This window comes from Aphelocoma coerulescens, chromosome 34, assembly GCF_041296385.1.
Source record: "Aphelocoma coerulescens isolate FSJ_1873_10779 chromosome 34, UR_Acoe_1.0, whole genome shotgun sequence".
Classification (NCBI taxonomy): Eukaryota; Metazoa; Chordata; class Aves; order Passeriformes; family Corvidae; genus Aphelocoma; species Aphelocoma coerulescens.
Window position 1 is genome coordinate 495,850 of NC_091045.1, and position 27,503 is coordinate 523,352.

The 27,503-nt window shown below is 67.2% G+C and overlaps 3 protein-coding genes across 3 annotated transcripts in view; 2 read left to right on the plus strand and 1 right to left on the minus strand.

Annotated features, from left to right (window-relative positions):
• Positions 1–1,917: 1,917 nt before the first annotated feature.
• LOC138100465 (uncharacterized protein C19orf47-like) lies at positions 1,918–9,672 on the minus strand. Its single transcript, XM_068998305.1, has 8 exons — positions 9,605–9,672; positions 9,226–9,279; positions 8,049–8,136; positions 7,174–7,288; positions 5,967–6,321; positions 4,829–4,948; positions 4,644–4,714; positions 1,918–3,771 (listed from the first exon to the last, which is right to left on the minus strand). Exons 2-8 carry the CDS (start codon positions 9,227–9,229, stop codon positions 3,472–3,474), a joined length of 1,053 nt encoding a protein of 350 aa, XP_068854406.1. The 5' UTR covers positions 9,230–9,279; positions 9,605–9,672; the 3' UTR covers positions 1,918–3,471.
• A 3-nt stretch (positions 9,673–9,675) lies between these two features.
• PLD3 (phospholipase D family member 3) lies at positions 9,676–15,436 on the plus strand. The gene is given in 12 exon segments (XM_068998306.1): positions 9,676–9,766; positions 10,845–10,881; positions 11,371–11,407; positions 11,527–11,656; positions 12,760–12,943; positions 13,035–13,106; positions 13,108–13,156; positions 13,245–13,372; positions 13,977–14,177; positions 14,262–14,567; positions 14,997–15,096; positions 15,179–15,436. Coding segments are annotated over 11 exon segments (1,425 nt in total). The 5' UTR covers positions 9,676–9,766; positions 10,845–10,854; the 3' UTR covers positions 15,370–15,436.
• A 7,228-nt stretch (positions 15,437–22,664) lies between these two features.
• Positions 22,665–27,503, plus strand: part of RYR1 (ryanodine receptor 1) — a 59,386-nt gene continuing 54,547 nt past the window's right edge. The window contains 6 exon segments of the mRNA XM_068998297.1: positions 22,665–22,709; positions 24,881–25,000; positions 25,242–25,346; positions 26,916–26,990; positions 27,112–27,190; positions 27,296–27,408. Of these exon segments, the coding sequence (XP_068854398.1) occupies positions 22,665–22,709; positions 24,881–25,000; positions 25,242–25,346; positions 26,916–26,990; positions 27,112–27,190; positions 27,296–27,408 (537 nt within the window).

A 27,503-nucleotide genomic window follows, 5' to 3' on the forward strand; every position in this document is an offset into this window, starting at 1 on the left:
GGACACTTTTTGGGGGAGGGGAGGGCGGAGATTTTGGGGGGGGGTCCGGGGAGTTTTGGGGACTTTTGGGGACTTTTGGGGACTTTTGGGGACGGGGGGGAGGGGGGCGGTGACGGAGATTTGGGGGAGGGGTCAAGGAAAACCCCGGAAATTGTTGAAAAAGGCGAAAAAGAACCCAAAAAAAACCCGAATTTTTATTGTTTGGGGGGGGCTCCCCTCCCCCCGCGGTTTTCCCGTGAATTCCGCTGGATTTGGGCAATTCCAGAAAATGGATCCATGGGATTCTGGGATGGATCCCCGGGGTTTTGGGATGGATCCGTGGGATTTTGGGATGGGCCTGCAGGATTCTGTGATGGATCTGTGGGATTTTGGGATGGATCTGTGGGATTTTGGGGACGGATCTGTGGGATTTTGGGATGGATCCACGGGGTTTTGGGACCAATACATGGGATTCTGGGATGGATCGGTGGGATTTGGGGATGGATCTGTGGGATTTGGGGATGGATCTGTGGATTTTGGGATGGATCTGTGGATTTTGGGATGGATCTGGGGGATTTGGGGATGGATCCACGGGGTTTGGGGATGGATCCACGGGGTTTGGGGATGAATCCGTGGGATTTTGGGACGGATCTGTGGGATTTTGGGATGGGTCCACGGGGTTTTGGTACCAATACATGGGATTTGAGGATGGACCTGCAGGATTCTGGGGTGGATCTGTGGGATTTGGGGATGGATCTGTGGGATTCTGGGATGGATCTGTGGGATTTGGGGATGGATCCGTGGGATTTGGGATGGATCCGTGGGATTTGGGGATGGGACGAGGCCCGGGGCGATGTGGGGCTCATTTCGCCCCTCGTTAAGGATCCAATTAACGCCGGGCCGAAGCCCCCGGTCCGTCCCCGAGGCCCCGGCCCGGAGCGGCTCCTCCTGGGACAGCGACGCCGAAAGAAACAGAATTGGGTTAAAACAGCCCCAAATCGGGGTCCGGGGGGAAAAGCGGGATTTGGGAAGCAGCAGCAGCTCGGGGGGGGATTGGGGGGGATTTTGGGGGGGATTTTGGGGGGGGATTTTGGGGGGGGAGGGGGAATTAGAGAAGGAACATGGGGGGTCCCTGAGGGGGGGATTTGGGGAGGAAATGTTGGGGGGGGGGTCCCAGGGCACCGCTGCTCCTCCCTGGGGAGGAAAATTGGCGGGAAGTTGGGCTGGAATTTGGGGAGGGGTCCCATCCTGAGGGGCTGGGGGGGGGTGAATGTGAATCCCCCCCTGGGGGGGGATATTGGGGAGGGGGAACAGCCCCCAGACCCCCTCCCCCCCCCCCCAATTCCCGAGTGGTTCGCTCCCCACAGCCGCCCCCGCCCCGCGCGGGCGGGACCATGGCGGGGTCACGGAGGGGGAATCCCCTCCCCCCGTTCCCCCCGCGCGTGGTGCGGCCCCCCCCGACCCCCTCATGACCCGGACGAGCCCATTCCGTGCGGGGGCGGGGGAGGCCGCGGCGCCCCCCGGCGGCGACGCGCGGGTGGTGCGGCCTCCGCTGACGCTCTGAGGAGCCGGGCGAGCCCATTGCGCGGCGCGGGGGGGGGAGGAAGGAACCAAACGAAGCGTCTGCTCTCACCTGTCATGGACGCCGCAGGCCCGGCCGGCCGCGGCCGCTCATCCCGGGGGGTTTTTTATTCCCCCTTGTCCCGGTTCCGCTTCGTCCCGGAAGGAAAAAGGAAAAGGAAAAGGAAAAGGAAAAGGAAAAGCGGCGGAGGAAGGAAACGGGCACGGGGGGGGGGAGCCGTGAGGGGAGACCCCGCGCGCGCGCGCTGCCCGGGGGGCGGGGCCGTGACGTCACCGGGGGCGGGGCCGAGGCCTGCGCTGCTGCCCCGCCCGCCAGGGGGCGCCAAGCAGCTCGATTAAGCAGCTCATTTGCATGTATTTAAATAAACCGCATAAATTAGCGTTTATTGACAGCCCGCACGCCGCTCCCACCCTTTTATTGCCGGAAAAGCTCCCGCGCGGGCGCCGCGGGAAGCGGAAAACCGGGAGGATCCACCCGAAGCGCACCGAAAACCGAAATCCCCCCGAAATCTGGGGGGGGAAAAAAAGCCCCAAATTCAGGGGAAAAAGCCCCAAAAACGGAGGGGAAAAGCCCCGAATTCATCCTTTTCCTGCTTAAAAAAGCTCCCCCACTCGCCCTGGGCGCGTTTCTGGGGGGAAAGAAGCCGATTTTGGGGTTTTGTGGCCACAGCAGAGGAAGAAACGGGGGGGGGAGGATGAGGAATTCCGGGGGGGGGCCGGGATGGGCCAGAGCCAAAACCCACGAAATTAAGGCAATTTTGGGTTTTTTTGGGTTTGTTGGTTTTTTTTTTGAGCACCTGGTCGTGGCTTTTGGGAAGGATTTGGGGTTTGGTTTTTTTTTTTTGGGAAGCTGCTCCCAAAATTCCACATCCCCCCCCCCCCCACCCCAATCAGGGGATTCTGTGGGGAGCAAAGTCACAAAAAAGGGAGGGAAGAGATCCCTGCAGAGTGGGAAAAACCGGGAAAAAGTGGGAAAAACCGGGAAAAACCAGGAAAAACCGGGAAAAACCAAGAAAAAACAGGAAAAAACGGGAAAAAAAACGGGAAAAGGGAAGGAAACCCCAATTCCGGAGCTGCCCCACGTCCGGATCCCCGAAGGCCGGGAAGGAGACGGGAAAGGGAGAAATCGGGGCCAGAAAAGGAGATTTTGGTGCTGGTTTGGCCTCGCTCCCTGCTGGGATCCACCGGGATCCACCGGGATCCCTGCTGCCCTCCCGCGGGATCCCCCCTTCTCCCGGGGGAGCCGGCGTCGATTCCTGGCGGGATCCGCTCCTGTCCCGAGGGATCTCCCCTCGCCACGGGGATCCGGCCTGGATTCCTGCTGGGATCTGGGATCCTCCTCTCCCCAGGGGATCTGGCCTGGATTCCTGCTGGGATCCTCCTTTCCTGGGGATCTGCTGGGATCTGGGATCCTCCCTTCCCAGGCATCAAGACCCGACTCCTGACGGAACCCCCCCCTTTTCCCAGGGGATCTGGGCCCTCCCTTTTTCCCAGGGGATCCAGGGCCGATCCTGACGGGATCCCCCCTTTTCCCAGGGGATCTGGGGTCGATCCCGATGGAACCCCTGCTTTTCTGAGGGGATCCGGGCTCGATCCCAGCAGGATCCCCCCCTTTTCCCAGGGGATCTGGGCCCCCCCCTTTTGCCAGAGGATCCGGGCTCGATCCCGGCGGGATCCCCCCTTTTCCCAGGGGATCTGGAGTCGATCCCAGCAGGATCCCCCCTTTTCCCAGGGGATCCGGGGTGGATCCCGATGGAACCCCCCTTTTTCCCAGAGGATCCGGGGTGGGTCCCGGCAGGATCCCCCCTTTTCCCAGAGGATCCGGGGTGGATCCCGATGGAACCCCCCTTTTCCCAGAGGATCCGGGGTGGATCCCGGCGGGATCCCGCGCTCCCCGGCGGCGCTCCGGGCTCAGTCGGGTTTCCGGCCCAGGCGCCGGAAGACGCTGCCGGCGGCGCGGGGCTCGCAGGAGCTGCTGACCTTCCCGCAGCCCCAGGGCGGCCGCGCGTCCCCGGGCACCGAGCTGGACACGGCCCCGTCCTGCGCCGCGGCGCCGCCCCCGGCGCCCTCCCGGCGCTTCTTCAGCACGCCGGCGTACGGCAGCGCCTCCTCGGCGGCGCCGGCGGCATCGGCATCAGCGGCGTCGGCGTCGGCGTCGGCATCGGCGTCGGCGCCGGGGGCGGCCCCCAGGCGGCTGAACACCCCCGAGGGCTGCGGGGACGGCGGCGGCGGGTCAGGATCCGCCCCAGCGCCGGCCCCGCCCCGCTGGATCCTGCTCCGCTGGATCCCTGGATCCCGCTGGATCCCGCTGGATCCCTGGATCCTGCTCCCCTCTGGATCCTGTTCCCCCCGGATCTTCTGGATCCTGCTCCTGTGGATCTTGTTCCCCTGGATCCTGTTCGCCCCGGATCCTCTGGATCCTGCCCCTCTGGATCCTGTTCCTCTCTGGATCCTGCTCCACTGGATCCTGCTCCTGTGGGGATCCTGTTCCCCTGGATCCTCTGGATCTTGTTCCCCTGGATCCTGTTCGCCCCGGATCCTCTGGATCCTGTTCCTCTGGATCCTGCTCCCTTGGATCCCTGGATCCTGTTCCCCTGCATCCTTCTCCACTGGATCCTGTTCCCCTCTGGATCCTGCTCCCCTGGATCCTGCTCCTGTGGATCCTGTTCCCCTGGATCCTTTTCCTCTGGATCCTTTTCCTCTGGATCCAGCCCCTCTGGATCCTGCTCCCCTGGATCCTGCTCCCCTCTGGATCCAGCCCCTCTGGATCCTGCTCCCCTGGATCCTGCTCCTGTGGATCCTGTTCCCCTGGATCCTTTTCCTCTCGATCCAGCCCCTCTGGATCCTGTTCCCCCCTGGATCCTGCTCCCCTCTCGATCCAGCCCCTCTGGATCCTGTTCCCCCCTGGATCCTGCTCCCCTCTGGATCCAGCCCCTCGTGGTCCCCTCCCCGCCCTGGATCCTCCCGGCTCCCTCTCCTCCTGCTCTCCCAGGCTTCGCCCCCCCAGATCCCACCCGGATCCTGCCCCCTCTGGGATCCATCCCCCCCCGGATCCCCCCCGGATCCCCCCGATCCCCCCTCACCTTCCCTGCGGCGGCTGCGGCCGCTTTGGCCTCGGCTCCGAGGCGCTCGAACACCGACGTCCGGCCCGGCCCTGCGGATTCCGAGGGGGAGCCTGGGAACTCCGGGGCGCTCCCCCGAACCCGATCCCCGCCCGGATCCCCCCAGGAGGGGAAAGGGGGGATCCCTCCCCCCCCGTCCCGGGTACCTGTGGCCGCCTGCAGCTGCAGGATTTTCCGGCTGCGGGCCGTGGTGCCCTTGGGCAGCGAGATCACGTACTTGCCCTCCGCCTCGGCCGTCACGCGGCGCCGCCGGGGCCCGGCCGTGCCTGGGGAGGGGGCGGGGCTGCCGGGACAGCGGCCGGGGGGGAGGGGAGGGGCTCCGGGGGGCTGGGGGAGAGCCTGGAGCGGCTCCTGCTGCCCCACGGGAGCGCGGGATCCAGCCCGGCCCCTCCCTGATCCCTGGGATCCATCCCTGATCCCTGGGATCCATCCCTGATCCCTCAGGATCCATCCCAGCCCCTCCCTGATCCCATGGGATTCATCCTGGCCCCTCCCTGAGCCCTCGGGATCCATCCCTGAGCCCTCGGGATCCATCCCTGAGCCCTTGGGATCCATCCCAGCCCCTCCCTGAGCCCTCGGGATCCATCCCTGAGCCCGTGGGATCCATCCCTGATCCCTCGGGATCCATCCCAGCTCCTCCCTGAGCCCTCGGGATCCATCCCTGAGCCCTCAGGATCTATCCCTGAGCCCGTGGGATCCATCCCTGAGCCCTCGGGATCCATCCCTGAGCCCTTGGGATCCATCCCTGATCCCTGGGATCCATCCCTGAGCCCTCAGGATCCATCCCAGCCCCTCCCTGATCCCATGGGATTCATCCTGGCCCCTCCCTGAGCCCTCGGGATCCATCCCTGAGCCCTTGGGATCCATCCTGGCCCCTCCCTGAGCCCTCGGGATCCATCCCTGAGCCCTTGGGATCCATCCTGGCCCCTCCCTGAGCCCTCAGGATCCATCCCTGAGCCCTCTGGATCCATCCCAGCCCCTCCCTGAGCCCTCAGGATCCATCCTGCCTTGTCCCTGATCCCTGGGAATCCATCCCCGATCCCTCCCTGATCCCATTTTTGGGTACCCCACCCCCATTTTTGGGTGGCCCAGCCCCGTTTTTGGGTAGCCCACCCCCATTTTGGGGTAGCCCAGCCCCGTTTTTGGGTAGCCCAGCCCATTTTGGGGTAGCCCACCCCCATTTTGGGGTAGCCCAGCCCCGTTTGGGGTAGCCCAGCCCCGCTCTGGGGTAGCCCACCCCCATTTTGGGGTAGCCCAGCCCCGTTTGGGGTAGCCCGTCCGTACCGGCCTTGGCGCCGGCGGCTCCGTTGGCCACGGTGACGCAGATCCCGGTGCCGGGCGGGTTCCGGGGCGGCCGCGGCGGCTCCCGGCTCAGGCTGTTGGCGATCATCCTCCCGGCGGCGCCGCAGGGGGGGCCGGGGGGCGCCCGGGGCCGATCCCGATCCCGATCCCGCTCCCGCTCCGGATCCCGATCCCGATCCCGATCCCGATCCCGCTCCAGATCCCGATCCCGCTCCGGATCCCGATCCCGATCCCGGTCCTGATCCCAGTCCCGGTCCCGATCCCGCCGGGAGCCCCCCGGGCCCGGCTGGGCCGCAGGCGGCGGCTGCAGCGACTCCGAGGCCGCCCGGCACAGCTCCTGGGGGCACAGAAAGGGGCTGGGGGGGCGCTCGGGGCTTTCCTGGGGGCTTCTGGGGTTTTTCGGGGTTTCCTGGGGGTTTTCTGGGGTTTCTCGGGGCTTTCCCGGGGTTTCCTGGGGGTTTTCCCGGGTTTTCCCAGGGTTTCCCGGGGTTTTCCCGGGTTTTCCCGGGGTTTCCCAGGTTTATCCGGGGTTTATCCGGGGTTTCCTGGGGTTTCCCAGGTTTATCCGGGGTTTATCCGGGTTTTCCCAGGTTTATCCGGGGTTTTCCCGGGTTTATCTGGGGTTTTCCCGGGTTTTCCCGGGGTTTATCCCAGGTTTATCCGGGGTTTTCCCGGGTTTTCCCGGGGTTTATCCGGGGTTTATCCGGGTTTTCCCAGGTTTATCCGGGTTTTCCCGGGGTTTATCCCGGGTTTCCCAGGTTTATCCGGGGTTTTCCCGGGGTTTATCCCGGGGTTTCCCAGGTTTATCCGGGGTTTTCCCGGGGTTTATCCCGGGTTTATCCCGGGTTTTCCCAGGTTTATCCGGGGTTTTTCTGGGGTTTCCTGGGGGTTTCCCGGGTTTATCCAGGGTTTATCCGGGGTTTTTCCGGGGTTTATCCAGGTTTTCTCCGGGGTTTTCCCGGGTTTATCCGGGGTTTTCCCGGGGTTTATCCAGGGTTTATCCAGGCTTTATCCGGGGTTTTTCCAGGTTTATCCGGGGTTTTCCCGGGGTTTATCCCGGGTTTATCCCAGGTTTATCCGGGGTTTATCCGGGTTTTCCCGGGGTTTATCCCGGGTTTATCCCGGGTTTTTCCGGGGTTTTTCCGGGGTTTTTCCGGGGTTTTTCCGGGCTCTCGCGGCGCTCCCGCACCTGCCTGTGGACCAGCCTGGCGTGGCGCAGGATGGCGATGACGTCCCCGACCGCGGTGATGCCGAGCTCCTTCATCAGCTCCTTGGTCAGGTCCAGCAGCATGTCCTTATGGATCCTGCGCGGGGAAGGCCCGGCACCCACCGGATCACCCCGGGATCCACCGGGATCCACCCCAGGATCCACCTGGATCCACCCCGATCACCCCCAGATCCACCTGGATCCACCCAGATTGCCCCCAGATCCACCCCAACCACCCCCAGATCCACTGGATCGCCCCTGGATCCACCTGGATCATCCCCAGATCCACCCGGATCACCCCCACACCCACTGGGATCACCCCCAGAGCCACCCGGATTCCCCCAGGATCCACCCAGACCCGGCTTGGATGCCCCCGGATCCACCTGGATCCCCCCAACCCCCCCTCGGATCCCCCCAGATCCCTCCTGGGGTCTCCGGGGGTCTCTGGGGGTCCCCAGGGGGTCTCTGGGGGTCTCTGAGGGGTTCCAGGGGGTCTCAGGGGGTCTCTGGGGGTCTCAGGGGGTCCCAGGGGGTCTCTGGGGGGTCCCAGGGGGTCCCAGGGGGTCTCTGGGGAGGTCTCAGGGGGTCCCCAGGGGGTCTCTGAGGGGTCTCTGAGGGGTCCCAGGGGGTCTCAGGGGGTCTCTGGGGGTCCCAGGGGGTCTCAGGGGGTCCCAGGGGGTCTCTGGGGGGGTCCCAGGGGGTCCCAGGGGGTTTCAGGGGGGTCCCAGGGGGTCCCAGGGGGTCTCTGGGGGGTCTCTGGGGGGGTCCCAGGGGGTCTCTGAGGGGTCCCAGGGGGTCTCTGGGGGTCCCAGGGGGTCTCTGGGGGGGTCCCAGGGGGTCCCCAGCCCCCTCCCCACCGGTTGTCCACGAAGGCCACGGCGTAGCCCAGGGCGGGGCCCGGCGGGATCCCGGCGTCCTCGAAGAACCGGAGCCACTCGGAGGTGGCTGGAGAGGGAAAACAACGGGATTTGGGGGGAAAAATGGGGATTTTGGGTCAATGGGGATTTTGGGTCAATGGGGATTTTGGGTAAATGGGGATTTGGGGGGAAAAATGGGGAGTTGGGGAAAAATGGGGATTTTGGGTAAATGGGGATTTGAGGGAGAAATGGGGATTTGGGGAGAAAATGGGGATTGGGGGAAAAATGGGATTGGAGGAGGGGGGGGAGGGATTTGGGGGGGATGGGACCGGGGGGGGGAGGGGAACGGGAGGGGGGGGGGGAGGGGCCGTTCCAGGCGTTCCCAGCTGTCCCGGGGATTAACGGGAATGGGGGGAGGGGCAGGGAGGGGGAGGGGTCCAGGGGGGTTTGGGGGGATTTTGGGGGGGATTTTGGAGGAATTTCGGGGGCGCTGGAAGAAAATTTCCGGATTTTTTTGAGGAATTTTTGGGGGTTTTAAAGGGAATTTGGGGGGGGGGTTTGGTGTTTCCAGGGGGGGTTTTGGGTGACTTCGGAGGAATTCGGGTGGTTTTGAGGGGGATTTTGGGGTTTTTTTTGTGGAATTCGGGTGGATTTGAGGGGGATTTTGGGGTTTTTTTGCGGAATTTGGGTGGTTTTGGGGAAGCTCAGGGGATTTTGGAGGGAATTTGGGGGGTTTTGGGGAGAATTTTGGGGTCTTGGGGGGGTTTTGGGGAGAATTTTCAGGTTTTTGGGGGCATTTGGGGTGTTTTTGAGGGGAATTTGGGGGGTTTTTGGGGGGTTGGGGTGGTTTGGGGGGAATTTTGGGTGTTTTGGGGGGATTTGGGGTGTTTTTGAGGGAAGTTTTGGGGTTTTTGGGGGATTTGGGGTGTTTTTGAGGGGAATTCCGGGGTTTTTTGGGGGATTTGGGGTGTTTTGGGGGGGAATTTCGGGGTTTTTGTGGATTTGGGGTGTTTTTGAGGGGAATTCCGGGGTGTTTTGGGGATTTGGGGTGTTTTCGGGGGGAATTTCGGGGTTTTTTGGGTGTTTTTGACGGGAATTTCGGGGGTTTTGTGGATTTGGGGTGGTTTTGGGGGGGGAATTCCGGGGTTTTTTGGGAATTTTGGGGCCCATCCCTCACCCATGGCGCCGGGGCCGAGCCGGGTTTGGCAGAGCCGGATCAGGCAGGAGCGGCCTGGGGGGGGCAGGGGGGGCTCTCAGTGGGGGGGGGGCTGCGGCTGCCCCACATCCCCCCCCCAAAACCCCCCCCAGACCCCCCCCCCAAACCCCCCTGACCCCAATGATCCTCCCTGGCCCCCCCCCTCACCCCACAGACCCCCCCTCACTCCCCCTCTCCCCTCAGGCCCCACAGACCCCCCCCCCCTTTTCCCGCCTCGCCCCACACCCCCCTCGCTCCACAGAGCCCCCCCCTCCCTCTCCGGCTCCCCCCGGCCCCCTCAGACCCCCTCAGACCCCTCAGACCCCCCCAGACCCCTCAGACCCCTCAGACCCCCCCTCACCTCCCCTCGCCCCATCCCGCGGCCGGAGGCCCCGCCGGAAGCGCCGGAAGTGACGTCACCCGCGCGCGCCGCGAGCCGAAGGGCGGGGCCGGAGCAGCGCGAGCGCCGCCGAGCGACGGAGGGCGCCCCCCTGCGGACGCAGCGTGAGGGCGGCGCTGGACGGTACCAAATTGGGGGGGGAGCGGGGGGAGCGGGGGAGGGGGGGGAACGACCCCGAAACTGCCCCCAAAACTGCCCCAAAACTGCCCAAAAACCGCGCCCAAACCCGCTGTAGAACCGGCTTGAAACCGGGCCTAAATGTGTCCCCCCCAAACGGGCCCCAAATGCGCCCCCCAAAACAGCCCTGAAGGAGTCTCCAGACTGGCCCTGAGTTTGTCCCCAAGCGGCCCCAAAGCGGCCCTAAACGCGCCCCAAAACCGACCCTAAATTTGTCCCCAAGTGGGCCCAAAACCGGCCCTAAATATGTCCCACAGCTAGCCCCAAATGTGCCCCCAAAGTGGCCCCAAACGCGGCCCCAAAGTGGCCCCAAACGCGGCCCCAAAGTGACCCCAAATGCACCCCCAAAGTGACCCCAAACGCGCCCCCAAAGTGACCCCAAATGTGCTCCCAAAGTGCCCCCAAACGCGCCCCCCAAAGTGACCCCAAATGTGCCCCCAAAGTGGCCCCAAACGCGGCCCCAAAGTGGCCCCAAACGCGCCCCCAAAGTGGCCCCAAATGTGCTCCCAAAGTGACCCCAAATGTGCCCCCAAAGTGACCCCAAATGTGCTCCCAAAGTGGCCCCAAACGCGCCCCCAAAGTGGCCCCAAATGTGCTCCCAAAGTGACCCCAAATGTGCTCCCAAAGTGGCCCCAAATGCACCCCCAAAGTGGCCCCAAACGCGGCCCCGTCCCCAAACCCGTCCCCAAACCCGTCCCTAAACCCGTCCCCAAACCCGTCCCTAAACCCGGCCCCAAACCCGTCCCCTAAACTCGTCCCTAAACCTGTCCCGGCTCTGGCCCCAAATTTGGGGAGCCGCACCCCGCCCCGAGGGGGCCCGGCCCCGGTTTTGGGGGTGGGGGAGGTCCCGGCCCCGGTTTTGGGGGTGGGGGAGGTCCCTTCCCGTCCCCTCCCCAGCGCTCGGAGGCTCCGGAGCTCGGGAATTGTCCGGGGGTCTCTTCTGAGCCCCAGGATTTTGGGGGTCCCTGCCCCGCGCCCCAAAACCCCGAACAGCCGGGGCTGAATCCGGATTTTCCTGTTCCAGCTCGTGCGGGATGGGGCTGGACGGAGCCTACACGAAGGTACGGGCTGGGGACACCCCAAAAACCCACAGCTGGGGGTCCCGGGGCACCCCAAAACCCCAACGGGGACACTGGGGCACCCCAAAATCCCAACGGGGACCTCCTGGGGCCCCCCCGCCCCAAAATCCCAACGGGGACGTCCTGGGGCTCCCCAAAATCCCAACGGGGACATCCTGGGGCTCCCCAAAATCCCAACGGGGACGTCCTGGGGCTCCCCCTGCCCCAAAATCCCAACGGGGGGAGGGGTCCCAGAGCCCCCCAAACCTCAAACTGGGGCTCCCAGAGCTCCCAACCCCCCAGATTTTGGGGCCCTCACCCCTCCCTGGCTCCCCCAGCCCCACAGCAGCCCCAGCCCCACGGGAACGCCTGGAGATGGGGCTGGGGGCTTTCCCTGGGATCCTGGGGATTTTGGGGTGGGTTTCAGCCCCCAACCCCCCCCCCCCCCAAATTGGGGGTCCCTCCTCATTCTTCCCCCCCTCCCCCCCCCAGCTGGACCCTCTGGAGCCCCGTGAGGCGCCGCCCCCCCAGGTACCCCTCCCCCCATCCCTTCCCGGACCCCCCCGGCATCGCGGGGTGGGGGGGTGGGGGGGCTTAACCCCCCCCCAAATTAACGAACCCCCAAATTCGGGGGCTCCCCCCGCCCCAGCGCCCCCCCCGGCGCCGCGCTCGTCGCCGTCCTCGCCGCGCTCTTCCTCCTCACCTTCCTCATCCTCGGCCGCCCGCGGCTCCGCGGCGACGCCGACGGCAGCGCCGGCTCCTGCGGGGACGGCTGCAGGTAGGGGCGGGTTGTGGGGCGGGGGGACACCCCCACAGCCCCCCATAGCCCCCCTCAGTGCCCCATAGCCCCCCTCAGTGCCCCATAGCCCCCTCAGTGCCCCATAGCCCCCTCAGTGCCCCATAGCCCCCTCAGCCCCACACAGCCCCCCATAGCCCCCTCAGTGCCCCATAGCCCCCCTCAGTGCCCCATAGCCCCCCTCAGTGCCCCATAGCCCCCCTCAGCGCCCCATAGCCCCCTCAGTGCCCCATAGCCCCCCTCAGTGCCCCATAGCCCCCTCAGTGCCCCATAGCCCCCTCAGCCCCACACAGCCCCCTCAGTGCCCCATAGCCCCCTCAGCCCCACACAGCCCCCCATAGCCCCCCTCAGTGCCCCATAGCCCCCCTCAGTGCCCCATAGCCCCCTCAGTGCCCCATAGCCCCCCATAGCCCCCCATAGCCCCCTCAGCCCCACACAGCCTCCCCATAGCCCCCCATAGCCCCCTCAGTGCCCCATAGCCCCCCTCAGTGCCCCATAGCCCCCTCAGTGCCCCATAGCCCCCCATAGCCCCCTCAGCCCCACACAGCCTCCCCATAGCCCCCCATAGCCCCCACAGTGCCCCATAGCCCCCTCAGCCCCACACAGCCCCCCATAGCCCCCCACAGCCCCCCACATCCCCCACATCCCCCACAGCCCCCCACAGCCCCAGAGCCCTCACAGCCCCCATAGCCCCCCTCAGCGCCCCATAGCCCCCCATAGCCCCCCACAGCCTCCCTCAGCACCCACAGCCCCACAGCCCCCACACCCCCCACATCCCCCACATCCCCCACAGCCCCCCACAGCCCCAGAGCCCTCACAGCCCCCATAGCCCCCCTCAGCGCCCCATAGCCCCCCATAGCCCCCCACAGCCCCCCTCAGCACCCACAGCCCCACAGCCCCCACATCTCCCACAGCCCCTCACATCCCCCACACCCCCCACATCCCCCACATCCCCCTCAGCACCCACAGCCCCACAGCCCCCACACCCCCCACATCCCCCACATCCCCCACATCCCCCCACAGCCCCCACACCCCCCACAGCCCCCACACCCCCCACACCCCCCACCCCCCCCGGTTCCCGGTAGGATCGTGCTGGTGGAGAGCATCCCTGAGGGAATGGCCCCCGGCGCCGGCCGCGCGCCCAACCCGTCCACCTTCGAGGCGTGGCTGGGGCTGCTGGGCACGGCCGCCCGCAGCGTGGACATCGCCTCCTTCTACTGGACGCTGACCAACGAGGACACGCGGACGCGCGAGCCCAGCGCGGCGCAGGTCGGTCCGGCGCCCGGCCCGCCGTTCCCGCCGCCGTTCTGCCCGGCTTTCCCCGGGTCTCAGCCGCTCCCGCTTTGTTTGGGGCGCTCAGGGCGAGCGGATCCTGGCGGAGCTGCTGCGGCTGCCCCGGCGCGGCGTGGCCGTGCGCGTGGCCGTCAGTGCCCCCCTCGGCCAAGGCGCCGCTGGACGATCTGCGGGCGCTGGAGCGCAGCGGTGAGCGAGGGGAGCCCCCGGAATCGGGGCTCTGGGGGGGGGTCTGGGGGGGAGTTCGAGAGGGAGACGCCCGATGCCGGCGCCGCAGGTGCGGCCGTGCGCGCCGTGGACCTGCCGCGCCTCACCGGCGGCGTCCTGCACACCAAGTTCTGGCTCGTGGACGGCGTCCACCTCTACGTCGGCAGCGCCAACATGGACTGGAGGTCCCTGACTCAGGTGGGTTGTGCCGGGGGATGGGGCCGAACGCGGCAGGGTTGGTGTGGAAGCCGGTGGATGGAGCCGGAGATGACGGTGACGGCGTGGAACCCAACGGGGTTGGCCCCAAACCCGGCATGGATGGTGCCAAACCCAACGGGGTTGGCCCCAAACCCAACGAATGGTGCCGAGCCCAACAAGGGTGGCCCCAAACCCAATGGGGTTGGCCCCAAATCCAATGAATGGTGCTGAACCCAGCGAGGTTGGCCCCAAACCCAACGAGGTTGGCCCCAAACTCAAGGTTGGCCCCAAACCCAACAACGTTGGCCCCAAACCCAACAAATGGTGCTGAACCCAGCGAGGTTGGCCCCAAACCCAACGAGGTTGGCCCCAAACTCAGGGTTGGCCCCAAACCCAATGACGTTGGCCCCAAACCCAACAAATGGTGCTGAACCCAACGAGGTTGGCCCCAAACCCAACGAGGATGGTGCCGAACCCCCTGGTTGGCACCGAACCCAACAGGGTTGGCACCAACCCAATCCCGGCACCGGGGCTGTCCCAAACTTTGGGCACTGGGGAGGGACCGCGGCGCCGTCCGATGAGCTGCCGGCGCCGCTCGCCGCAGGTGAAGGAGCTCGGAGCCGCCGTCTACAACTGCAGCTGCTTGGCCCAGGATTTGGGCAAAATCTTCGAGGCCTACTGGGCTCTGGGCGTTCCCGACGCGTCCATCCCGGCGCCGTGGCCGGACAACTACTCCACCGCCTTCAACATGGAGACGCCGCTGGAGCTGGCGCTCAACGACACCGCGGCCGCCGTCTACTTCTCGGTAGGTGCCGCGCCCGCGGGGTGGGCGCTCCCGGGGCCGGCGGCGGCCGTGCCGGGGTTGACGCCGTCCCGGCGCTCCCGGCAGAGCTCGCCGCCCCCGCTCTGCGCCGCCGGCCGCACGCAGGACCTGGACGCCCTCCTGTCCGTCATCGACGGCGCCGAGGCCTTCGTGGACGTGGCGGTGATGAGTTACCTGCCCACCACCGAGTTCTCGCGGCCCGAGCGCTTCTGGCCGGCCATCGACGAGCGGCTGCGCAAGGCCGTGTTCGAGCGCGGCGTGCGGCTGCGGCTGCTGGCGGGCTGCTGGCGGCACAGCCGCGCCTCCATGTTCCCCTTCCTCAAGTCGCTCGCCGCCGTCGCCGACAACCACACGCACTACGACGTGGAGGTGGTGGGTACCGCGGGCACGGTGCCCTCAGGGGGTGACAGCCCCTCAGAAGGTGACAGCCCCTCAGAGGGATGACAGCACCTCAGAAGGTGACGGTGCCCTCAGAGGGATGACAGTTCCCTCAGAGGGTGACAGCCCCTCAGGGGGTGACAGCCCCTCAGAAGGTGACAGTGCCCTCAGAGGGGTGACAATCCCTCAGAGGGGTGACAGCCCCTCAGGGGGTGACAGCCCCTCAGAAGGTGACGGTGCCCTCAGAGGGGTGACAGCCCCTCAGGGGGTGACAGCCCCTCAGAAGGTGACAGTGCCCTCAGAGGGGTGACAATCCCTCAGAGGGGTGACAGCCCCTCAGAAGGTGACAGTGCCCTCAGAGGGGTGACAGCCCCTCAGGGGGTGACAGCCCCTCAGAAGGTGACGGTGCCCTCCCGCCCCCAGCGCCTGTTCCTGGTGCCCGCGAGCGCGGCCCAGGCGCGGATCCCCTTCGCCCGCGTCAACCACCACAAGTACATGGTGACGGAGAAGGCGGCCTACGTGGGTGAGCGCCGGGCGCGGGGCCGCGGGGAGGGGGCGTTCTGGGGTGCACCCGCCTCCTTCCCCCTCCCCAAAATCCGCTGCAGGGACGTCCAACTGGTCCGGGGATTACTTCGAGCGCACGGCGGGGTCGGCGCTGGTGGTGGCCCAGCCCGGGGGCGGCGCGGGGACGTTCCGGGAGCGGCTCCAGGACGTCTTCGAGCGGGACTGGAGCTCCCAGTACAGCGTCGACATCGGCGACGCCGAGAGCTGGGGCAGCCGCTGCGGCCCCCGGTAGCACCGGGGGGGACCCCGCGGGGGCCGACGTTTTGGGGGGAAAACCAAGAGAAATGGGTTTTTCTGGATGTTGGTGGTGTTGTGGTTGAAGCGGTTCGTGATCACTGTACCCCCAAACTTTCTTCCCTGGTCCCCCAAATTCCTGGCTGGACCCCCAAACCCCTCCCTGCTCCCCCAGACTCCTCCCTGGTTCCCCAATCCTATCCTTGGTCCCCCTGTCCCATCCCTGGACCCCCCAACCCCTTTCTGGACCCCTCCCCAACTCCTCCCTGGACCCCCAGCCCCACCACACTCCGGGTTTTTTTGGGATTAACATTTATTCTGGCCAAGACAAGCGTGAGGGGCCGGGGGAGGCAACGCCCTTGTGCCCCCCTTCCCTGGTTAATAGAAACACCCAAAAAACAGGCAAAAAACCTCAACATCCCCCCCGAAAAACAGCCGGATTAGGAATTTGGGGGGGAGGGAGTTAGAGAGGGTCTGGGGGAGCTCAGTCACCGGTTTGGGGGGGTCTCCAAAGCCCCCCAGGCTGGGAGGGGGGGGCTCATGGCTCGCCGCAGATCTGGGGGCTCAGCACCAGCTGCGGCAGCTGGAATTTGGGGGTCCCCTCGCCTCCCCGAGGCCCCCCCGGATCACAGCGAGAGGAGATCCCCCCGATCCCAGCGATTTGGGGGTCCCCGGGGCAGAGCTCGACGTCGGGGAACCGCATCCTCCCCACTTTGGGGGGCTCCGGCGAGGCCCCCCCGGGGGTGAAGCCCACCCTGGGCACCCACCGCCGGCGCCGTGCCCCGCCGGGCCGGGGGTTCCCATGGCGGGGGGCTCCTCCTTGCTCAGGGCTGGGCTTGGAGCCGCCCATCCTCATCCTCCCGGAGGATCCCGACCCGCTCCCGGCGGAGCCGGCCCCGAATTTGGGGAGTTTCACCCCGAAGCGGCGCGCGGGCGGCTCCGAGGTCCCTTCCGAGCCCGGCGGAGCCAGCTCCAGCACCGGCACCTTCAGCGCCGGCGGCTCCGCGGCCCCGCGGCCCCCGGGGCGCTCCGGGGGCTGTCCCGGCAGCGCGAAGCCCACGGCGGGGATGGCGATCCGGGCCGGCCACGGCGGCGCCGAGACCCCCCGGGATTTCGGCCGGAGGGTCGCGGGGGGCTCCGGCGCCGTCCAGCCCAGGATCAGGCTCTCGGCGCTGCCGCCCCGTTTCGGGGGCGCTTTGGGGACCCCCCCGGGGCGGAGGTCGGGGCTGGACCCCCCGAATTTCGGCAGCGCCGCCGCCCCCCCGATGCCGAACCGCGGGACGCGGAGCCGGGGGGAGCCCGGAGCGCCCCCGGAGTCGCCGATCCCGAAGCGGGCACCGTCCTCGGCGTCGCCAAACGGCGCCAGGGACAGTTTGGGCACCTTCAGCTTGGCCCCGGCGTCTCCCACCGCCCCCAGATCCAGCTCCACGCTGGGAATGGCGATGCCGGGGGGCGACGCCGGCGGGGTCCCGCCGCCCTCCCGCAGCTTGGCCAGGGCCCACCCGAGGCGCGGGAGGCGGAATTTGGGGGGCTTGGGGGAGATTCCCACGGCCGGAGCCTCCAGCTCCCGGCCGAGCTTCCGCAGCCCCTCGGCAAACCTGGAGCCCGCCTCCGGGCCGGTGCCGGGCGGCGCCGGGCCGGGCATCCCGAGCTCCGGCACCAGCTCCACGACGGCCCGGGGCACGTCGATGGAGACGGAGGGGACGCGGAGGGCCGGGAACGCCCCCCGGGCGGCGGCCGCCCCCTCCTCATCCCCTCCGGCCTCGGGCCCCCCCTTTCCCGGGCGGATCTGGGGGGGGCTCAGCCCCAGGGACCCCTTGGGAGCCGCCACCTCCATGGCCGGGATGCGGGGCCCGGAGCCGGCCGGGGGCTCGCCGGGGGCTCGGGGCAGCTCCGGCGGCTCGGGAGGCTCCGGCAGCGGCGTGCGGGCCGCGGCCGCTTCCCGCACCGTGAGCCGGGGCCGCGGCGGCCGCGGGGGCTCCGGGGGGGCCGGGGCGGCCGGGGCCGGGACTCCGCGGGGCTTCGGCAGCTTCGGCAGCTTGGGAAGGGCCAGTTCCACCGACACCGGGGCCGCGGCGGGCGGGACGGGCGCTGGGGGCGGCTTCTTGGAGGGCGTCGGGATCGGGATGGTCTGGGGGGGAGAGGGGATGCGGCACCCAAAGGACGCGGGGACCCCCAAACACCCCGCAACCCACCCGGCATCCACAGGGACCCCCGAACACCCCACACCCCGTCCTGCATCCACAGGGACCCCCGAACACCCCACAGCCCGTCCCACATCCACAGGGACCCCCGAACAACCCACCCGGCATCCACAGGGACCCCCGAACACCCCACAGCCCGTCCTGCATCCACAGGGACCCCCGAACACCCCACAGCCCGTCCCACATCCACAGGGACCACCCCTCATCCATAGGGACCCGCCCATCCCAGGTCCCCCCGCCCACAGGGACGCCCCCCGCCCACAGGGACGCCCCCATCCCCCGGTCCCCGGGCCCGCACCAGCCTGGCCACGCCGCCGTCCCGCTGTCCCTCGGGGGTCGCGGCCGGCGCTCCGGGGCTCCGTCGCCGCAGGTACAGGGACACGCGGCAGCCGCCGGCCCCCTCCAGCAGCCGCCCCACGGCCTCGGGGGAGGCCCCCTCGAACGAGACCCTCGCCCCCAGGACACGGTCACCTGCGGGGACCCCGCCGGGACACGCCGAGGGGCACCGTGTCAGCGCCGGTGCCACCCGCAGTGCCACCCCGGCTGTCACCCAGCCCAGGCATCACCCCGGGTGTCGCCTCAAATGTCACCGCCCTGAGCGTCGCTGCCCCGGCATCGCCCCGAGTGTCCCTCGCAGCGTCCCCCCAGGGCCGCCCCTTCGGGGTCAGTGCCCCCCCAGTGCCCCCCGATTGTCACCCCAGCGGTGCCACCCCCGGTGCTGCCCCAGTGCCCCCAGTGTCCCCCGATTGTCCCCCCACCGGTGCCACCCCAGTGCCCCCAGTGTCCCCAGTGCCCCCCGATTGTCCCCCCACCGGTGCCACCCCCAGTGTCCCCAGTGTCCCCCGATTGTCCCCCCACCGGTGCCACCCCCCAGTGTCCCCAGTGTCCCCCGATTGTCACCCCAGCGGTGCCACCCCCGGTGCTGCCCCAGTGCCCCCAGTGCCCCCTCCAGTGCCCCCAGTGTACCCCGATTGTCACCCCACCGGTGCCACCCCCGGTGCTGCCCCAGTGCCCCCAGTGCCCCCCGATTGTCCCCCCACCGGTGCCACCCCAGTGCCCCCAGTGTCCCCCGATTGTCACCCCAGCGGTGCCACCCCAGTGCCCCCAGTGCCCCCAGTGTCCCCCGATTGTCCCCCCACCGGTGCCACCCCCACTGCCCCCAGTGTCCCCCGATTGTCACCCCACCGGTGCCACCCCAGTGCCCCCAGTGTCCCCCCCCAGTGTCCCCAGTGCCCCCCGATTGTCACCCCACCGGTGCCACCCCCAGTGCCCCCAGTGCCCCCCGATTGTCACCCCAGCAGTGCCACCCCCGGTGCTGCCCCAGTGCCCCCAGTGCCCCCTCCAGTGCCCCCAGTGTCCCCCGATTGTCCCCCCACCGGTGCCACCCCCAGTGCCCCCAGTGTCCCCCGATTGTCCCCCCACCGGTGCCACCCCCAGTGTCCCCAGTGTCCCCCGATTGTCACCCCACCGGTGCCACCCCCGGTGCTGCCCCAGTGCCCCCAGTGCCCCCAGTGTCCCCCCATAGCCTCGCCAGTGCCCCCCGATTGTCACCCCACCGGTGCCACCGCCGGTGCTGCCCCAGTGTCCCCCCATAGCCTCCCCAGTGCCCCCCGATTGTCACCCCACCGGTGACACCCCCAATGCCCCCAGTGTCCCCCCCAGCCTCCCCAGTGCCCCCCGATTGTCACCCCACCGGTGCCACCCCCGGTGCTGCCCCAGTGCCCCCAGTGCCCCCCAGCCTCCCCAGTGTCCCCACCTTGGTGCAGCCGCAGGGATTTGGGGGCTTCGGCCACGTAGATCCCGTGGCTGTCGCGGGCCAGGGAGAGCCCCCTCCCCACCTCGGCCCCCGGGCCCAGCTCCACCAGCTCCTGCGTGGGGAGGGGGCACACAGACATTCGGGGGTGGCTCAGGGGGGTCCCCGTGTCCCCCCTGAACTCCCTCGGTGCCCCTCCTCCGGCCCCGCGTCCCCCTCCAGACCCCTCCTCACCTCCATGGCGGGAGGGGGGTCCCTCTTCTGCGGGGGTCCTGGGGGGTCCCAGGGGGAACAAGCAGTGGCGGGGGGGTAGGTCCGTGGCTCCGGGTCCTGGAAAAGGGGCACAGAGACCGCCAACCCCCCGTTGCAGCCCCCCAAATCCCCCCAAAACCTCATTGCAGCCCCTGCAAACCTTCATTGCAGCCCCCCCAATTGCACCCTCAAACCCCATCACAGCCACCCCAAATCCCCCATTGCTCCCTCAAACCCCATCACAGCCCCCCAAATCCCCCATTGCACCCTCAAACCCCATCACAGCCCCCCAAATCCCCCAACTGTACCCCCAAACCCCATCACAGCCCCCCAAATCCCCCATTGCACCCTCAAACCCCATCACAGCCCCCCAAATCCCCCCAATTGCACCCCCAAACCCCATCGCAGCCCCTCCAAATCCCCCAACTGCACCCCCAAACCCCATCCAAGCCCCTCCAAACCACCCTGGGCAGGGTGGGCTCCCCTTTTTCCCAGCCCGCACCCCAAATTCCCCTCCGGCCGCTTCCCGCTGCGCCGCTGCTCTGGGAGCGGATCCGTGTCCCCCCCACTCCCAGCACGGGGACCCCCCCCTTTTGGAATCCCCCCCCCACGCACCCGCGGCACAAGGGGGGTCCTTGTCCTGCCCCCCCCGCCCGCCGCTCCCGGGGAATTCCGGGAATCTGGGGGACTCAGCACAAAATCCCGTGGGATGGAGCCGGGCCCGAGGCCCGGGTGAGGGGCAGCACGGGGGGGGGGGGGGGGAGAGGGGGTGCAGCGTTTGGGGGACCCCTGAGACCCCCCCAAAACTCCGCTGGGACAGCCGTAACGCTCCAGGGATCCCCGTATCACCCTGAGAACCCCACAGACAGCCCCTGGGACACTCCGTGGTACCCCTAAACCACCCCTGGGACCCCCACAACACCCTTAGGATTCCTACAGCACCCCATAGGGCCCCCACAGTGACCCCAGGACGCCCACAGCACCCCACGGGACCCCTGGAATGCCCCCCAAAAGCTGCCCGGCATTGCAATGACTCATCAGCTCCCGTGGCTTGCAGAGGAATGGCGGGATTTGGGTGGGGGGAGCCCCTCGAATTCGGCAGCAGCTGCTGAGAGACGGCACCCCAAAACCCAGGGAGGTGTGAGACCCCCCCCTCAATATAAGGAAACATGGCGGGAACCGTGAGGGGAAAAGGGTGAGAAATGTGAGGGGGAAAAGGGTGAGAAATGTGAGGGGAAAAGGGGGGGAACCGTGAGGAGAAAAGAGTGAGAACTGTGAGGGGAAAAAGGGTGAGAAATGTGAGGGGAAAAGGGTGGGAAATGTGGGGGGAAAAAGGGTGGGAAATGTGGGGGGAAAAACGGGGGGAAATGTAAAGGGAAAAGGGGGGGAACCATGAGGGGAAAAGAGTGAGAACCGTGAGGGGAAAAATGGTGGGAAATGTGAAGGGAAAAGGGGGGGAACCGTGAGGGAAAAGGGGGGAAACCATGAGGGGAAAAAGGGTGAGAAACGTGAGGGGAAAAGGGGGGAACCATGACGGGAAAAGCGTGAGAAATGTGAGGGGAAAAGGGCGGGAACCATGAGGGGAAAAAGGGCGGGAAATATGAGGGGGAAAGGGCGGGAACTGTGAGGGGAAAAAGGGGGGGAACCGTGAGGGGAAAAGGGCGGGAAACCTGAGGGGAAAAGAGTGAGAAATGTGAGGGGAAAAGGGCGGGAAACCTGAGGGGAAAAGAGTGAGAAATGTGAGGGGAAAAGGGCGGGAACCATGAGGGGAAAAGGGCGGGAAACCTGAGGGGAAAAGAGTGAGAAATGTGAGGGGAAAAGGGATGGCAAAGGGAGAAAAAAAAGGGTGGGAAAAGGGAGAGGAAAAAAAGGCGGGAAACGTGAGGGGGAAAGAGGGAGGCTGGGGTGACTGAGAGGATTTTGGGGGTGACTGAGGGGTTTTGAGGAACTCTGAGGGTTTTGGGGTGCTCCGAAGGGTTTGGAGTCTTCATGCCAAGGAGCTCTGGCCGCGCTGGGAGAGCCTGTGGAGAACTCTGGGGATGCTGCTCTGGGATCTCCACAACCTGGATTTTCATGGTGAGTCTGAGACACCCTCAAATTCCACCCTGAGGAGGCTCTGGGAGGTGGGATCACCCCTAAAATCCCTCCCCCGAAAAAAAACCGGGCTGAACTGGGCTGACCTGTGGGGACCCCTCCTCTTAAACAGCCAAAGGCATCCCCAGGGCTGCACCCCCCAATATTGGGGGGGACCGCCCACCTCCCTTCGAGAGGGGACCCCAGAGGAGGGCTGGAAAGGTCCGTGCCTCAGTTTCCCCCTCCAGGACCCTCCAGGTGACATTGGGAGGGGTCCGTGCCTCAGTTTCCCTCTCCAGGTGACCAGGGGCCATTCCGTGCCTCAGTTTCCCCCTCCAGGTGACCAGGGGCCATTCCGTGCCTCAGTTTCCCCCTCCAGGTGACCAGGGGCCATTCCGTGCCTCAGTTTCCCTCTCCAGGTGACCAGGGGCCATTCCGTGCCTCAGTTTCCCCCTCCAGGTGACCAGGGGCCATTCCGTGCCTCAGTTTCCCCCTCCAGGTGACCAGGGGCCATTCCGTGCCTCAGTTTCCCTCTCCAGGTGACCAGGGGCCATTCCGTGCCTCAGTTTCCCCCTCCAGGTGACCAGGGGCCATTCCGTGCCTCAGTTTCCCCCTCCAGGTGACCAGGGGCCATTCCGTGCCTCAGTTTCCCGCCCCCCCCCGGAGCCTCCCCCTCACGTCACGGGGGGAGGGGCTGCAGGTGTCACCGGGAGCCGTCGCGACACGGGGGGGACACGATCGGTGACACCGGCGGGGGGAGCACCCGAGGGGGGGGGGACGGGACCCCCAGAGCCCGCCTGGGACCTCTGACCACCCCCAGGACCTCTGACCACCCAGGACCTCTGACCACCACCCGGGACCCCCCGATCCCTCCCGGGACCCTCCGACCCCCATTCGGGACCCCCCAAACCGCACCCGGGACCCCCCAGAGCTCACCCCGGACAGCCCAGAACTCCCCCGGGACCCCCCGAATCCCCCGCGGGTCCCCCCGGGGGCGCCGAGGCGGCGGCGATGGCTGAGGGGGAAGGCGAGGACGATGTGCAGTTCCTGCGCACGGTGAGCGCGGGGACGGGGAGGGCGACTGGGAGAACTGGGAGGGACTGGGGAGCGCTGGGAAGGGGCGCGGGGAGCTGAGGGGGGCTCCGGGGGGGGACTGGGAGAGGGAATGGGGGTGAAGCTCTGAGAACTGGGAGGGACTGAGGGGGGAACTGGGAGAACTGGGGAGGTGGAAGCGGGAAAATTGGGAGGTAATGTGGGAGAAATTGAGGGGGGAGACGGAGATACTGGGAGGGGGAACTGGGAGAACTGGGGAGGTGGAAGCGGGAAAATTGGGAGGTAATGTGGGAGAAATTGAGGGGGGAGACGGAGATACTGGGAGGGGGAACTGGGAGAACTGGGGAGGTGGAAGCGGGAAAACTGGGAGGTAATGTGGGAGAAATTGGGGGGGGGGAGACTGGGAGATACTGGGAGGGGGAACTGGGAGAACTGGGGAGGTGGAAGCGGGAGAATTGGGAGGTAATGTGGGAGAAATTGGGGGGGAGACTGGGAGATATTGGGAGGGGGAACTGGGAGAATTGGGAGGGGATACTGGAGGGAAAAGCTGGGAGATGATGGGGAGGAACTGGAGGGATTAGGGTGGAAACTGGGAGAATTGGGACGGGATACTGGGAGATAATGGGAGAGCTGGGAGGGAAAGCGGGGAAAACTAGGAGAACTGGGAGAGAAGGACTGGGGGTACTGGGAGGGGATACTGGAAGGGAAACGGGGGATTTGGGGGAGCAGAACTGGGGATAGAGCAGGAATTGGGGAGGGAAACTGGGAGATACTGGGAGAAAAAACCTGGAGGACTGGCAGAGGAAACTGGGCGGACTGGGAGAAGATACTGGGAGAACTGGGGGGAACAAGACGAGGGGGCCTGGGAGTACTGAGAGGTGCTGGGGGGGGAAACTGGGGCCACTGGGAGATACTGGGATGAACTGGGAGGAGCACTGGGAAGGGGGGGGTCACCTCACCCCTCCCCCCACCTGTCCCGGGCTCCCAAAAAAGTAACACGGGGGGGGGGAGGGGGAGCAGCTGCTGGGGGGGGGGAGGGGCGACACCAGATCCCCCCCGGGGGGAAGGGGCGGTAGGGGGAGGGGCGTCCCAGTTGCTCTGTCCCAGTTTCTCCCAGTTTGGCCTCAAAATTAGACCTGGGGAATTGGGGGAGGGGGCAAGGGGTGACCTTGGGGGGGGGGGGGGGAATGCTGAGCTCAGCGGATTTGAGGAGGGGATTTTGGGAGGGGAAACTGAGTCACGGACCCTCCCCCCCCACCCCCCCCGTGGCATCCCCGGCCCGCGGGTGGAATCCGCCCCCTCCCCCCCCATTCCGGGGGGGCCCCGAGTGACGGGAGCAGGTGGGGGGGGGGGGAAGGGGGGGCCTGACTCCTTTGGGGGGGGGGCACAGGGGCACCCAGGGGGTCCTGACCCTCCCCTGTAGAATTTGGGGGGCACCCAAGGCGTCCTGACCCCCCCCAATAGGGTGTGGGGGTGCCCAGGGGGTCCTGACCTTTTCCCCCCATAGGGTTTGGGGGCACCCAGGGGTACCATGGGGGGCTCGTGGGGGGTTTGGGGCTCTGGGGGGGGCATTTTGGGGTGATGACCCCCCCCCTTTGCCCCCCAGGACGACGAGGTGGTCCTGCAGTGCCGCCCCACCCCTGAGGGTCCCATAGGGACACGGCGGGGCCATGGGGTGCCATAGGGACGTGCTGGGGGTATTTTGGGGTCCTGGGGGGGTATTTTGGGGTGCTGACCCCCCCCTTTGCCCCCCAGGACGACGAGGTGGTCCTGCAGTGCCGCCCCACCCCTGAGGGTCCCATAGGGACACGGCGGGGCCATGGGGTGCCATAGGGACGTGCTGGGGGTTTTTTGGGGTTCTGGGGGGGTATTTTGGGGTGCTGAGCCCCCCTCTTTGCCCCCCAGGACGACGAGGTGGTCCTGCAGTGCCGCCCCACCCCTGAGGGTCCCATAGGGGCGTGCTGGGGGTATTTTGGGGTTCTGGGGGGGCATTTTGGGGTGCTGAGCCCCCCCTTTGCCCCCCAGGACGACGAGGTGGTCCTGCAGTGCCGCCCCACCCCTGAGGGTCCCATAGGGACACGGCGGGGCCATGGGGTGCCATAGGGACGTGCTGGGGGTTTTTTGGGGTTCTGGGGGGGTATTTTGGGGTGCTGACCCCCCTCTTTGCCCCCCAGGACGACGAGGTGGTCCTGCAGTGCACCACGACGCTGCTGAAGGAGCAGCTCAAGCTCTGCCTGTCGGTGGAGGGCTTCGGGAACCGCCTCTGCTCCCTGGAGCCCACCTCCAACGCACAGGTGAGACCCCTCCCAGCTCCGGGGGGCTCCCCAAATTCGGGGGGAGGGGCCGGGGGGGCCGGGGGACCCCGGGGAACCCCGGGTCTGGGGGGGGGTTCGGGGGCGCTGGCGGAGGGTTTAGGGGCTGGGAGACCCAGAGCTGGGGTCTGGGGGCATCCCCTGGGTTCTGGGGAGGGGGTGTGCGGGGTCCCAAGGGTGCCGGGGGTCCCCCGTGACCCGCGGCCCCCCGCGCTGTCCCCAGAATGTCCCCCCCGACCTGGCCGTGTGCTGCTTCGTGCTGGAGCAGTCGCTGTCGGTGCGGGCGCTGCAGGAGATGCTGGCCAACAGCTCCGACGTGGGCGGCGAGGTGCGTCTGGGGTCCCGCCGGGAATTTTGGGGGGCCCCCGAGGGGTCCCGCGGGGGCTGGGGGGGCACTGGAGGTGGTTTTAGGTCCTTAAGAGGGGATTTGGGGGTCCTGGAGGGTGGATTTGAGGGGCCCTAGAGGGGTTTTAGGATGCTGGGGGGTGCTGGGGTGGGGTTTGGGGGTCTTGGTGGGGTTTTGGGGCCATCTGAGGGGGTCCTGGGGGGCTGGAGGGGTTAGGTGTCCTGGGGGGGGGGGGGGTCTAGGATCCTGCGGGGGGGGATGTGTTTAGGGCCCTGCAGAGATCTGAAGATTTTGGGGTTCCTGGAAGAGTTTTTGGGGTCCCTGGGGAGGTTTGGGGGTCCCTGGTGTTTTGGCGGGGGTCGCAGCCCCCCGTGACCCCCCTCTTCTCTCCCCCCGCCCACCCAGGGGGTCGATCTGGATAAGTGGGTAGGTGCCACTGTGGTGCAGTGACCCCCCGAACCCCAAATCCTCATCCTCACCTTCATCACTCCCTTCCTCCTCCTCCTCCTCCTCCTCCTCCTCCGCCCCACCCAAATTCTGGGGGGCTCTGCCCACCCCGCCCCCCCCCCCCGCATGGACCCAGGTGTCCGGGTGTGCCCCCCCATCCCATCCATCCACAGCCCCCCAAACTCCGCATGGACCCCAAAGTGTGAGCGCGGGCGGGAGGAGCGGGGGGACCCCGAGTGGATCCCAACGTGGGGGACCCCAAATGGGGGGACCCCCGATCCACTGGGGATCCCAACATGGGGGACCCCGAGTGGATCCCAACGTGGGGGACCCCGAGTGGATCCCAACGTGGGGATCCCAACGTGGGGGACCCCAAGTGGGGGGATCCCCGATCCACTGGGGATCCCGACGTGGGGGACCCCGAGTGGGGGGATCCCCGATCCACTGGGGATCCCAATATGGGGGGCCCCGAGTGTGGGAAACCCCGATCCACGGGGGATCCCAACATGGGGGGCCCCGAAATCAGGGACGCAGACCCTGAAATTTGGGATCCCACTTTGGGGGAAACCTCCATATGAGGGGGCCCCAAAATAGGAGACCCTCAATATTAGGGGGATTCCCAAAACTGGGAACCCCAAATTTGTGGGGACTTCGATGGGGCGACCCTGAAATTGGGGATCTCGACACGGGCTGACCCTGACATGAGGGGGACCCCTAATGCGGGGTGGGACCCTGGAATTGGGGACCCCAACATCAGAGGAGCTCCCAGTATGGGGGGATTCCACCGTGAGGGGACCTCGACACGAAGGGGGGTCCGAGGCACGGTGCTCTCCAAAACAGGGGGGGTGCGATGCACAGGAGACCCCAACACGGGGGGACCCCAAAACAAGGGGGGACCCCAAAACAGGGGGGAGTGCGATGCACAGGAGACCCCAACACGGGGGGACCCCAACACGGGGATACCCCAAAACAAGGGGGGTGCGATGCACAAGGGGCTCTCTCTGACACATGGAGCCCCCAGGAATTTCTGTGGGGTTCAGGGTTTTTTCTGAGGGCATCAGGGGATTTTGGGGTCCCCCCCTTGACCCGCCTGTGCCCCCCAAGTCCTCTCAGGGTGGGGGTCACCGGACGCTGCTCTACGGCCACGCCATCCTGCTGAGACACTCGCACAGCGGCATGGTGAGTTTGGGGGGCCGTGGGGGGTTTTGGGGGGGACCGCCAGGGGCTTGGGGGATCTGGAGGGGCTTGAGGGGGCTCGGGGGGGCTTTGGGGGCCCCCCAATAACGAGGTGTCCCCCCAGTACCTGAGCTGCCTGACCACCTCCCGCTCGGTCACCGACAAACTGGCCTTCGACGTGGGGCTGCAGAAGGACGCCGCAGGTAAAGGGGGGGGACCCTGAGCTTCCTGGGGTCCCCCCAGCTCGGGGGTGTTGATTCTGGGGGTCCTCCCAGAGTTTTGGGGGTGCTGATTTGGGGTGTCCCCAGGCGAGGCGTGCTGGTGGACGATGCACCCGGCGTCCAAGCAGCGCTCGGAGGGAGAGAAGGTTCGGGTGGGCGACGACCTGATCCTGGTCAGCGTCTCATCCGAGAGATACCTGGTACGAGGGGACACGTGGGGACACGGGGGGACACGTGGGGACACGGGGGGACACGGGGGGACACGGGGACACACGTGGGGACATGGGGACACAGG

Coding starts and splice junctions, on each gene's coding strand:
- LOC138100465 (XM_068998305.1), bottom strand. Junction 7,289..8,048: donor GTGGCCTTCGTGGACAACCG/GTGGGGAGGGGG, acceptor TTCCCCGCGCAG/GATCCATAAGGACATGCTGC. Junction 4,949..5,966: donor AGCCGCCGGCGCCAAGGCCG/GTACGGACGGGC, acceptor CCCCCTCCCCAG/GCACGGCCGGGCCCCGGCGG.